General features: G+C 36.5%; 1 protein-coding gene across 7 annotated transcripts in view; it reads left to right on the forward strand.

Annotated features, from left to right (window-relative positions):
* The window catches only part of ctnnd2a (catenin (cadherin-associated protein), delta 2a), a 363,719-nt gene that overhangs the window by 322,701 nt on the left and 27,700 nt on the right, over window positions 1-13,318 (forward strand). For all 7 annotated transcript variants that reach the window (XM_047350531.1, XM_047350532.1, XM_047350528.1 and 4 more), the window contains 2 exons: window positions 2,358-2,607; window positions 5,820-5,904. In XM_047350531.1, the coding sequence (XP_047206487.1) occupies window positions 2,358-2,607; window positions 5,820-5,904 (335 nt within the window). The remainder of the gene's footprint in view (window positions 1-2,357; window positions 2,608-5,819; window positions 5,905-13,318) is intronic.

Consider the following 13,318-nt stretch of genomic DNA (forward strand, 5'->3'; position numbering starts at 1 on the left):
GATTTTATGTTTCAGTGAAGAGAAAGAAGTAATTTTTCGGACAGCCCAAATAAAGAAAAGGGAAAGTTTTGTTAATAAGAACAAATCTATAAGCTGCAAGGATATTCCATTCCTGCTTTTACTTGCTGTAAGATTCAATGAACTCAAAGCAGCACCAGAAGATTGGTCATTGGATACAAAGTGGGAGTTAAAAAGCCAAGTGGTACTTTTGTTCTGTGCTGTGAAAACGAGTTGCTTAAAAGGTGTTATTTTACAACCAGTAAAAGGAATTGTGAAATCCAAAAGCCTTTCATTATAAAATTTTAAATTTTGACTTTAGTGTGCTCTATTTCCAGAGAGTGTGTAAAAGCCCGTTTGAGACAAAACAAAACAATAGAAGAGCTTCTTCTGTTTTACTCTAATTCAGATTTTTTTTATTTAGATCAAATTTAATGTAAGACTTGATTTACACATTTGAGCTTTTCATTGTTCTTTGAAAACAAAACCTTTTTTTTTTTCAAAATCATCCCGTATTACTTAAAACAACGCATTTCACAAAAAGGCTGATTTATTCAGCTTCCTATTTTCACAGGAGCAGAAAATATAACATTCAGTCTATCAGCCACCTGTGGTTACTGTCTGTTTGGGATGAGGCGGCGATTTGTCAGGCTTCAATAAGAAAATGATGCAGTGGCGTAAAAACATAGTCTTACTTGGATGAGATTCACAGGCAGCTATTAATTTATTTTTAGTGAACCTGAAAAAACATTTAAATGTTGTAACGTTCTGATTAATTAAAATAGTTTACACAGATCTGTGCCTGTTTTCAGAGTGGATATGTGGCAAAGGTTTGTTTTTTGTTTTTTATTTCTGCCCCAAAAAAGACCCATTTCAGTTTATAGAGGCAAATGCCACAAAGTGTGCACAGGAAAGAGAAGCACTTCTCATAGCAAATATATACAATAAAAAGTTTTCATTTAAAGCATGTCTGCCCTGTAAATAATAAGAGAATACTCACAGTGGCTGCTGCCTCAGAAAGCCTATGGGCTCTGGGAACTCTCTGCCCTGAGGTTTGAAGTGAACATTTCACCTGCCGCCATTTTCGCTTTGCGTTAAGATTAAAAGTTCACTTTTGAGATTTTTAAAATAGATGTAGAATTCTCAATTCACTCCAATCAAAAAATGAACTTGTGATGTATCGTGTCAGGTGACATGTTTTGGGGGTTTCTTATCTCTGCACAGAAGACGAGCATCAACAGCACAGCATGAGCCCATGGGCTCACCCATGCTGACTACAAAGAGGCAGAGTTACTGCCTGCCACACCTTGTGCTTTTTCACTGCACACTGCCTTTACATAGCCGCTAAGCAAACCAGATAATGTTACACTATATGGCGTTAACTCAATTGGATAAAACGGTTTTTTTGTTTTTTTTTGGGTAAATGTGATGACCTAATAGAGGTGTATTCAAATGTTACTGAACTGCCATAAAGTGAGAAAAGAAAATTTAGATAATTTTTTGGGATGTGCATCCTCCGAGCATCCCCTGTAGCACGTCTCTGCCTCACTTCCTATATCTCTGTGTTTAAGCAGGCAATATCAGTGATTTGGATATAAAATGATGACAGAAAAGTTACATCTATAGCAACAAATAGATATAAGTCAAGTAACAAAAATCTGGATATTTTGTTGTTATAGTTGTTTATTTATTTTAATTTCATGCCCACTGGCCTCAGCTGGCTCCCAGTACTGCATCCACTAGAAAGTATTTTTCAGCTGTACCTCATTATTTAACATTCACCTCTGAGTCCAAAATGATTGTTCTTTACCTGAAACTTGACCTGCAGATTTTGCGCCATGAAGCACAAGACAATTCAAGTGTAATTGACAGGTTTCATGATGGTTGAGACATTTCTTTCCCCCAGGGTACCGCTCATGTTTGATTCATTACTACATTGCTCCTTAGTCAGCACAATCGCATATTTCATCTCTTCAGGTTCCCCACTGTCTTATGTTCTCACTACCTATTTGCTGTGATCTCTCTGGTCCTTTCCCTCAGTCATCTTGGCCTCTTAGTCTCATGGGAAACTCCTCAGCATATTTTATAGAACATGAATCAGACACCTTAGAAAATCAGTCACTTGTTGCCTTACTTTAAATAAATCATAGTTTCAGAGTGACAGTGACTGATTTTTAGAACACAAATTTAATCTAGCAGAAAACATTTTTATAAACATCCATGCATTTTAAACTGAAGGTGTTGTCAGTTATTTATTCATTTGTAAGATAGGTTGATCAGTATTTTAGGGAAGCTAAAAATGGCATGATGCTAAACATAGTTTTTGTTCTTTTCTTCTTTTTTTTCTTCACAAAAATTAGGAAAATATGCCATGAGAGATTTGATCCATCGGTTACCAGGCAGTAGTAGCAGCAGCAACAATAATGCTACCAGCATTGGGATGTCAGGCACTACAGGCACTCCCAGCAAGGCCATGTCGGACGACACAGTAACTGCCATATGCTGCGCGCTGCATGAAGTGATAACTAAGAATATGGAGAATGCAAAAGCTCTACGTGATGCTGGTGGCATTGAAAAACTCATCGGCATTGCCCGCAGCAAAGGAGACAAGTAAGTAGACCATGGTTAAGATTTTGTTTTTTTGTGTGCAACTGTGAAATAACTTCAAAGTTTTACTTAAAATGCACACAGACTAAAATATCTGCATTGTCATTTAAAATCAAAACATTCAACATTTTTTCTGCAACATCTGCATTATATTTCTTTACAGAAGATCATGGTTCTGTGGTAATGCAAAAATTATTAACTCTTAAATAAATTATGAGATATTTGATTAAACTCAATTGCATCCCAGAACGGTTTTTATTATTTGGTTACATTCTGAAGTGAAATGCTTAATCTACACAAGAATTTATATTTATAAAATAGAACACAAAACATAGGAATGCTTTAGGCCATGAGCAGCGCCTCAATGGTCAGAGCTCTCCTGGATTGATACTCAGATGTGGGCACGGATTGCCATATGATCTAGAACCACTGCAGGAATTTTCAGGTCTCGGTCCAATTCTCTGCAACTCTGAATTCTGCCTTGTCTGGCATTTGGCTTTTTAATGTCCGAATTTATTCAGCACAACTCAGAGCATCATTCGAAGCTGGTGCTGAATTGTTAAGCAGCTGCACAGTGTTGTGTAGCTTATTTTTAAGATTTTTTAACTGCACAATTAATTTTTTGCATAGCAAGTTCAAAGTAACTATAACTTTCGCTAATGTCATTTAAAGGCAGTCAATTATGTGGTGAAGGAAACATTTGCACTGTTTTTCTGTTGCAAACATCAGATATTTCATGCAGAAAAAGACACATTTTCCCTCAAGGCGAGCTTTATAGGTTTTCTGTGCTTGGGTGTATGCTCGGCAGCAGATTCGCTTTGCTTTAAACTGAAGGATATAAATGTAAGGCTAATGCTCTCACCATTAAACTAGTAGATTAAACTAAGTTTTTGCACCCTGATTGTTTTATGGAGCAAGAGATACAGCAGAGATGAGCTGAAAAAGCTACAGCTGCTTTCCATTAAACTCCTAATTTTCTCCCAGATCATATAGCTGAAATAACACAGATGTTTTCCTTCATTTCAGCTATTATAAAATACAGCTAATGTGAGCAAAGACAACATGAGGGAATGAAACAGATTTAGGGTTGGTTAAGGACAAGACAATGGCATAATTGATAAACTAATTGGTAACTGATGTTATGACCTACATATAAATGAGAACTAGTTCAACCTGAAGCTGGTTTTAGCAGGTTTTGGCCTGGCTGAACTGAATTTATACCAAGTTCCTGTTAAGGATGAACTCGCACCACACAACACAGGGCCTGCAACAGTTTGAAGAAAATCACAATGCCCTAAAACTTTCAACAATTTAGTAAATGGTGGCCATTCAAACTTGATTAATTAAATGTAAACCCACATACTACTATTAAATGGATGAACCAAAATGTGTGATGCTAGAGTTACGAAAAAAATGGATGAAAAGTTACAATAGGTAATGGTATGGTAAAAGCACAGACAAAGCAAATAACAAGAAAAAGCGATAAGATAAATAGAAGAATGGAGTCATTACTTTTTTATCTTGTTTACTTGTGGGACAAAGATTTGCTTCCTTTTACCCAGTGGGCCCAAACAGATCTCCTACCCTTTCAACAGATTAAACTCAAGCAATCTGCATCTACACTATTCATGAAGTTGCTGTTTATGTCCTTCAAAGTTTTTTCAGATTGAAGTGATAATAGTTTTCTTTGACTCTCACATCGTTAATATTGTCTACAAACACTAATCAAGAATTGTAGATAATGTTCCCATCATTTTTCTTTGTCTGTGTGAATTGTTGCTCAGCGAGAGAAATAGTCCTGTCATTAAATATTCAAAAGAAAAGAATTTAAAAGCTCCCTAATGAGTTATAGTGGTTGTCCTCTGGGTCAACGCCATATTTTGTGAAGAATTAAAAAATAGTGTAAAGCCTGTAAGCCGAGCTCAGCTTATAAAGTTATTGCATTGCAGACATCATCTCACACCATGACTCTATGTGACCAGCGGGGAACCTGGCCTTTATGCAGCCTTTTATCCATCATTCATAACTCCACCTGTGTTCCCTGTGATCATTCATCTACGAAAAATAAAACAGAACAACAAGGAAGACCTAGCTAAAATAGACCTCCTCACCATGGGAGACCAAGCAGGGCGTTCTGCCTTGCTGCTATAGCAACCAGCAGGGCAGGTTTTGCCATGACACCAAAGTGTTATCAGACTGAGGTCAAATGGTGATTTATTGTGGAGAGACCGCGACTGTATTTAGTGAACTGTGCTCTGGGGTGCCGTAACACAGAGAGATGAGGTGCTGACTGAATCCTCCATTAATGCAAATTCCACTGTGAGAGTAGTTATCTGCTAATAGCTCACACATCTTGATTTTCTCATAGGCATATGAATAAGCAGCACTATAGCAGATTCACACAATTACGCACTTGTAGTTTGGGGAAACACCATAATACCGTAAAATCATACATATTTCTTTCTAAGGTGCACAGCATGGGCAGAAACAGTGGAATTACAAAACTAATGATTTAGAGGATAATACAAAATAAATAGTTGAAACACATCCCTCCCTTCAACCAAAAAACCCAAATAATTTATCTTATAAAACATTTTATAAACTCAGTTTTTACTCATCAATTAGAGATTATTGCAGTTGTCAAAGATCTTTTTGTTTTGCTACAGCAGGAGAAATCCAGGAAGAATTAAAAACATTAATGACTCCATTTAGTTGACCCTGTCCTTGTCAGTAATATCTGAAAGAATTAAAACCATCAACAAATGTATGAATTTACATTTAAAACAAATACTCTGTTTTGAAAACCAGCTCTATTGTTTTTATTTTAAAACTATCTAAAAAATAAGAATAGATTTATTCCTGGACAAATAGAAAAAGAGCATTTCCTCCACCTCTGCCTGTAGTCAGTAGATGGCTGGGTCTCATAAAGTTACTTCCACAATAGCAATTTTTCATCTGAGTGGCAAGGTGGAAACCATTAGCATGGCAGAGTGGGTCATTTTTAGCACACCTAAAAACTCTGCTTTCCCTCCAGGAAAATCATTCTGTTTTGAAAAGAGTAATAGTCTTCTTACTCGTGAAGCCATAGCAAATTTCACTAGCCTACACATGTCTTGCGCAGCTGGTAAGAATGGGAGACAAAGTAACAACGCAGCACTACAATAAATGGGGTCCTGAAGAAATAACTCCCCATCTTTTTCTCCATCTTTTTCCAGACACTCAGCAAAAGTGGTAAAAGCAGCCTCTCAAGTTCTTAGCAGTATGTGGCAGTACAGAGACCTGCGCTCCCTCTACAAAAAGGTAAGTCTGTTGTAAACGTGTCTTCTGGATCATTTTTAGATTCTAATTCATACTGTAGCACTTTTGTCCTGTTAAAAATCTCATGCAGTTTTACACTTTGGTTCAAGTAGTAGTGGTTAATATACTGTACATGAAATATTTTTATCCTTTTCCAGACTTCAATCTCTCCTCCTATCTTACATAAATCTGTGTCATGACAGAGCAAAAAGACCATTACAAGCTAAGGCAAAACCGTGCTACAGCTCTAATTAGGTGGTGATAGCACTTCTGTGATAATAGAATTTCTGAAGCAACATCATTAGAAAAATAATCGCTATATTTAGAAATCTGGCCTTGGAGCCTGATGGCTTTTCACTTTTGCTAAAACAGATGGCGGAGCTGATTCTCTATGGAACCATGTTAATGAAGCTAATGAAATTCAAATTTCCATCCTCCATTTTGTAGGATGGACAGTTAACTATTTACTTTTCTGTAAACACACAAGGACCCTCATTTGATGAATTTCTGCTTGATTTGTTTTCTTTTTAGGAACAATTTATCTGTAGGTTAACTGTGAAACTGTGCAATTACAAGTGACTGCTGAGATTTGATTTACGTTCAGCAACAGCTTATTAAACACCGTCTGGATTTTATATTGTCTGTTTGGGATTTTGCTGTTCAAGCAGAAAAGCCTAGTAGTAGATGAGTCAGATACAACCTCATTATTATTATTATTTTCATGTCATAAAGTAAAAAACAGCATGACAAAGTGTTGGGTTTGAAAATAAAACCCACAGCAGGAAATTTGCTACATAGTTTGCTGAAAAGATGAGATCAGTAGTTACGTAAATGATGTTGCTTGAGGGTCAGATTGCCAGCCATGCCGTCTTAAAACGTCATTGTCAAGTGGTGGTGGATCACAGATGTTTACCTTTGTTATGGCACCTTGAAAGATGCTAAATTAAAAATGATTCAACCTAAATGTGTGCAATGTGTAAAATCTCCATGTGAGAGAGTGGAATCTTGTGGTTTGTAAAGAGTAGGATTTAAGGAGAAAGATAAGATAAAGTAAGCTTTCACTCATTAAAGATTACTTCATTTGAAAAGTAATTTATACTATAAAAATAATTCATAGCCATTTTAAAAGTATTTTCACTAGAATGACATTGCCTTTTCTTACGCTAGAGTGCATGAATGAAGTTGCCTGATCTTTCAAATGTAGGAGATCAAACAGCACTTGATCAACACCTGTCAAATCTCCTGAAACCAAGCAGCAGAAGAGGTGTTTGAGAAAGTCACTGTGACTCTTAAAGCAACAACAATCCCCTACCTGAGTTGAGTATCTGTTGTAGCTGCCAATGGGTTGGGCTATTCAGTGCTACTTTAATTATTACTTTGTGTTCTAATTTAGATATGCCCCACAGTATGAGGATTTGATAGGTTTCACAATAAACCCACCACTTTAATTCCAGATGGAAAGTTCGCTACCAGCTCACTGTATGTTCAGTGGTCAAGAGCAAAACCATAATCTCTTTCTTGAGGGTGTTTGAACATGCTATGTTGTACTTGTGGCCATACATAATTCCATCCTGTTATCCAAAGGACAAGTATAAGTAGCACCTGTTTAGCTGTGTCCTGATGGTGAACTGTAAACCATGGCCAGGTAACATCTGCCCAGCTTCTGGCTCCATGCACTCTGCATTCCATGCATCCTCACTCACTCGGCACGGTCAGTTTCGCTGTGTCCCCAGCAGTTGGCACTGCAGCTTCTCTCGGGATAAAAGTGAACTATTATCTCCATGCATCATCAAGAGTTATTTTTAAACCAGCACAACACCAACATTGTAGCCAAAGATAAACTCGTTAAAGTTAATTAGCAATTGTGTGTTGATGACAATGAGTTGTGATTATTTATATGGAGAAAAATAATCACAAAGAAATGCTCAACTTTAGATGTATAATTTATTTCAAATATAAATTATATTCAAGATTTTGTATTATTCACATTTTCCAAAGATTGTGGCTGCGATTCCTGTTTATCTCTCTCAAGCCAAATGAAATGTGTCAAATATTGGCCACGGATGAAACAAAAAAAACATCAGTGACGTTCTACCTTTAGATAATAATTATTAAACTCACACAACCATATTTCCTTACCATATTCTTTCAGTAGACGAAATAAAATCACTGTAAAGCATCAGTTATCAAATTAAGAAATGTCCCCAAGGCACCACTCTATGCTTGGTTAGTATGAAATGTGGCAGACCGCTCCCTTTTGTACCTGAAAAAGTCCATAACTGCAAAAAAAGTAAGAATTGGTGAAGCATTTCAAATTATCAGCATCTGGTAGAAAACTGTCTTGTATTCAAGTATTGAAGAGTTTAAATCTGTAAACGTACTTCTTCCATAAAGTCAGCCATAAATAAATCCAAACAAAAGAGTAATGGAGCTCTGCTGGACACCACCACATCTGAGTGGCAGCATTTACGCATTCAGCAGGATCAATAGCTTCATGTTAATCTTTTCAGCCAATGGGGTTTTTTTGTTCTCCTTTTGTATTTTTTTAATTACACACACATATGCACTTATTCACACTAATGCTCTTACAGGCTCATTGTTATTTAACCAATAATACAGACCTAATAATACCAAAACAGCAAGTTCATGAATGCAGTATTTAAATGAGTAGCTCATAAAGAATGGCTCATACAATCAAAATGCAAAATAGGAATATTTAGCCATGCATCTCTTTAAATCTTGTGTTTGCATGTTTCACGCAGTTACACACTTGAATTTGTAACACAAACCTATTCTTGGAATCTACATTTCCATATGCGTAACTTTTCTTTCTCTGTAGATGGCAAAAAGTTTCATTCAGCCTGATTAAAGGACTAACAGATACTTCCTCCTGAGAGAAGGTTGCTTTCCTTTCAGTTTCTCTAAAACTTCAAAGGTGTAATCACAGCATTTCAAGGTGTTTTCTGACATTAAATACGTGATACAAAAACAAATTAATTGATCTTTGTACTTGCATTAAAAGTAAAGAGATTGATTTGTCAATTAATCTGAGCTGCATGTTTGTTTGCCCAATTAACTTTGAGAGCATTTCCCAGCTTATTCTAAGTTTCTTTAATTAATTTTTGGATATTTGATTATGGAATTGCATGGCTATTTATTAGAAGACGTTTTTCAAGCATTTTCAAGCATATAGGTTGTTGTCGGCTCTTCACTGGCTTTTTGAAGTCTCCTTAGTGCTGTGCATTTGATAGGTGGAGTTAAAGGTCCTCGCCAAACCTGTGTTTTGAAGTACAATGTATTACATTGTGAAGTAGGCAACTGGGTAAAACTGAGTCAAAGCAGAAAAAAAAAACAGTTTTTCTACAAAACATTACTTTAAAATATAAACAATTCCATAGTAGTAAAGTTTTGAACATTGGAACATTGTTTACTAAAGTGAGCCTTTTTATCTTCTTCTCCACTGTGAGAATGAACTGTTAGCTTTTTGTTGTTATTCCATTGAAATCTCAGTTTTCAAAAATATTTAAATCTATTAAAAAAATATATCAAAATTAAGTATAAGATATTGGTTTTCAAAAGTACTATCATAATAAATGGTTTTGAACATTTTTTACAAAACAAAACCTTAAATCCCTGGCATCACTTGTATTTAGTCCCCATTAATCTTATATTCTGTGCTTTTAATTGCCTTAAGAAGTCACCTAATTGGATGGGTTCCACCTGTCTGCACTGTAAAGATAGCTGTTCCTTGGAGTTTTTTTAGAGAACAAGAGTGAACAAACAGCATCACAAAAACCAAGGAACACCTTGTACAGGCTCAGGATAAAGTTGTGAAGATGTGTAAAGTGGGGTTAGGTTTTGAAATAGAATAATATGTAAATAGATAGATTGGTATTTCTGCAAACCTATTAAAACATGACCATCTACCTAAACTAATAGGTTGGGCATGGATAGTATAAATCAGAGAAACATCCATAAGGTCAACTAACACTAACACAGGTCAAACTTATACGACATGACCTATGTGAGTTGCAAAGATAGGTAGATTCCGTCGACAGGGCTCTGGTTCAGATTAAAAAGCTTTTTTGTCCAACATGCAAATCATAATTTATGGAGGAACACTAACACTGCTCATCATCCTGAACATACCATCTCCAAGATGAAACATGGTCATGACAACATCAAGCAGTGAGAATGTGTTTCCTCAGCAGGCACAGGAAAGCTGGTCAGAGTTGTTGTAGCTCTGTATTGACAATCCAGAGCTACAATGGATTTTTTAGATCAAGACATATTGGAGTTTTGCTCTCTCTTGCCACTCTTGTCATTTCTTACACACACACCCTCCCCCATTTGTCATAACTGCAAAGAGCACTTTTCATTGTCTCATCTGCTTCACGTATTTCTAATTATTGCCATTCATAGTTAACCAGATGCTTAAAACTCCAATAATAAGACCTAACGGGAACTGGATTGGGCACATAAGCCTTGTCCAGAAGGCATTTGTTCATTATTGTTCCTCTGTATTAATATTTGTCTCACCATCCATCACTGCTTTTGTATAGACTAATAAATATTTTAAAGCTCCTCCAGTTTATAGAATCTTACATCCAATCAGATTTAAATGCAGTTTGAATGGTTTTATTGTCCAGCTCAACTTTGCTAATAAATTATTTTGAATTCTCAAACTTGTGCTGCAGTAAGGCTGCTACGGGAATCTACATATTTTGTCCAAACTGCTGTTTAACAAATTAAAAGTTTTATACCATACACAACATACCTCAGAATGTACCGTCCTCTTTGCAGTCCAGTTTTGTCACTGTGGAAATTGTTGTGTTAGAGGACTTTATCACTAGAGTCGAGAGCTCAGAATAAGTGACTTCATTGCCAGTATCCTTGCATGACATATTAGGTCATGGGTGTTAGCTGCTAGAAAAATCCTATTAGTCTCCAGTCCAAACATGGATTAGCATGCAGTTTACACCGAAGTGAAGTAGAACGACACTGGAAAGTGTTTAAAAGCAAAACCAAAAGAGCAAAAGGGTGCAAGTGATGACATGCTGAGGTAAATTTCATAATATTTTGTTTTGTTTTACTTTAAAGATAAAAATGCTACAGATCGTATGTTTGTAGTTGTTTTGATGAGGAAAAGTCTTTATTTTTGTAATGATTTGGGCTCAGTTAGAGATGTGTCTGCAGAGAGCTATTGGCTTTGAGGCCTTTGAGTAATGAAAAAGTTTTGAAACAGACTGTCAAAACACATGGAAGTAAATGTTTGTATGTGTCTTAAAATGTGTGCTTTTTAAAAATCTGCTGTGAAAAGAGTTAATCACGTCCTGCGGCGGTGTCAGGATGAAAACCAGCTAAAAGAAAAGAGAATCGCATCATATTGGGTTGCAGGCCTGCATAACAGTGTTTGAACCTGAAGGAGAAGTTGGAAACCTATAAATAAACACTAACTCGGTATGAAAATACCATCTGAGATCACTTGAACGATCTATGATGCAGGAGTTATTAATAAACCAGACCCTAAATTTGTCTGTATCAACACAAGCACTGACTTTAGGATAAATCATGTATAACAGTTTCCAGAGTGCAGTAAAGCTCTACTTTTACCAGAGTTAATTTAAACTCTTTGACAGAATGTGTCCTTACTCATAATGTATGTGTGTGAGTGTGTGTGTTGGGTGTAGCTATGCATGTCGTATTTCATCTACAGCTTCTATGAGTGTAGCTATGGGTCATCTTTGAAGCAAACAACAAAAGAGCAGTGCTGTTAAACAGGGGATTTCTGTTGAAGACAAGGAGCTAAAGCATGGTCACTTTGTAAAAAAAAAAAAAAAAACCACTGCCAATAGGACCAGAAAGAGCACATTTTCTGACTCAAGCCAAAACAAACATATGCACCTTCCCTTCATCTAACAGCACTGAATTTCATATTCACATGGTTACACTTTGTCATGTCCCTGTTCAATGCATTTCTTCTGTTGACCTGCTGTGCCACATTTCTTGATAAATGATGTCACTTGAACACTTAATCAGGCACATTCACACTCAGAAATGGCCATATATCCTGCATACATCACAAACAAATCAGATCCACACATATGACAGATGGAGTTCAGGGTCAGGGAGATGCTATGTTTGTCATACATGTGACAGATTTACAATGTTTCAGGGATTCGTAATTCATTTTGTGGGTGTGTTTGCGTAATTTGATTGGAATGAGCAGTCTGTGTTTGATGCCTGTGTGTGCGGTCATCGTTTGCAGTCCAGAGTTTGGCTTTTTTGTTTTTCTTAGAATGCTCAGGATGTTCCTGCAAACTGAACAGATATATCTGTAAGGAGAACCGTTATATAGTTTAGTTGCGAATATAAATACTTCTTAAAGGCAAAGCTGTGAAGGTAATTGTCACAATTCAAAAATAAAGTCACTTGCTTTTATTGAAGATGCACCAAAATTTTGCAGATAATATCCGATTCTCAGTTTTCAGATTTCACCTTCCTATGCCAGTCAATCTTAGGACCAGAGGCACACAACATAACGCAGGATTTTACTCATATTTTTACATAAATGGCAGTAGGTTTGTTTCCTTTTCAACAACTTTACAATTATGACAAAAAAATCTGCACTTTGTTGGAGGATTTCACATAAATATAAAGTTTTTAAAAGGAGCCTTTAAACAAACTAGTGTTTCTACATAGTGGACATTGTGGTCATCCAATGTCACAAAGGTTTGTAAGGTGTAAGTGTAGATGGTAAGAGTAATTGTCCACAATGGGTGCTGACCTAAAGAAGCACGTTCCAAGTAAATGTTTGGCTCCTGTAAACACTAAGTTGGAAAAGGGACTTTGTACAGACTCTGGCATGGATCCTGAATCATTTTAATCCATTCAGATGGACATTCTCCCTGAGGAATGCAGCTCCCACAGAGGCAGCATTCCAGCTGAAAGAGTCCATCCCTATATGTTTTAGCCAGAATAATGTGGAGGCTGACGCTGAAACAAGCCGTGAAGAAGATTATGATTATCTCTGGAAGTTAAACTCGTGTGAATCTATTTACCGTTTATTCATTACCGTGAACCTCGCTTTTATGCTGCAATTATTAACGTGCCTTGAATCATGTTTGATGTGCAGCTATGGTAGGGCTAGCTTGTTTGACTGGACCCATCATCAATCTATCTGTTTGCCGATCATTTTTGGCTGTTGTAGTAGAGAGGTTGGTTGTTTTGTGGGTTATGGCAGTATATTTAATCGGTACCTGAAAATCAACATTTTTCATTTTAGTCTGCCCTGGTCCTTCTCAAGAACCGCTGCCATGTGTTTTTCATCAATGAATTACCCGGGACCCTATGGGCTCCAAGGTTATTCCCAAGTAAATTCCTCTGAAGAACAAACATGAATTAAAAACCGAGAAAA

This window comes from Girardinichthys multiradiatus, chromosome 21 (assembly GCF_021462225.1).
Source record: "Girardinichthys multiradiatus isolate DD_20200921_A chromosome 21, DD_fGirMul_XY1, whole genome shotgun sequence".
Lineage (NCBI taxonomy): Eukaryota > Metazoa > Chordata > Actinopteri > Cyprinodontiformes > Goodeidae > Girardinichthys > Girardinichthys multiradiatus.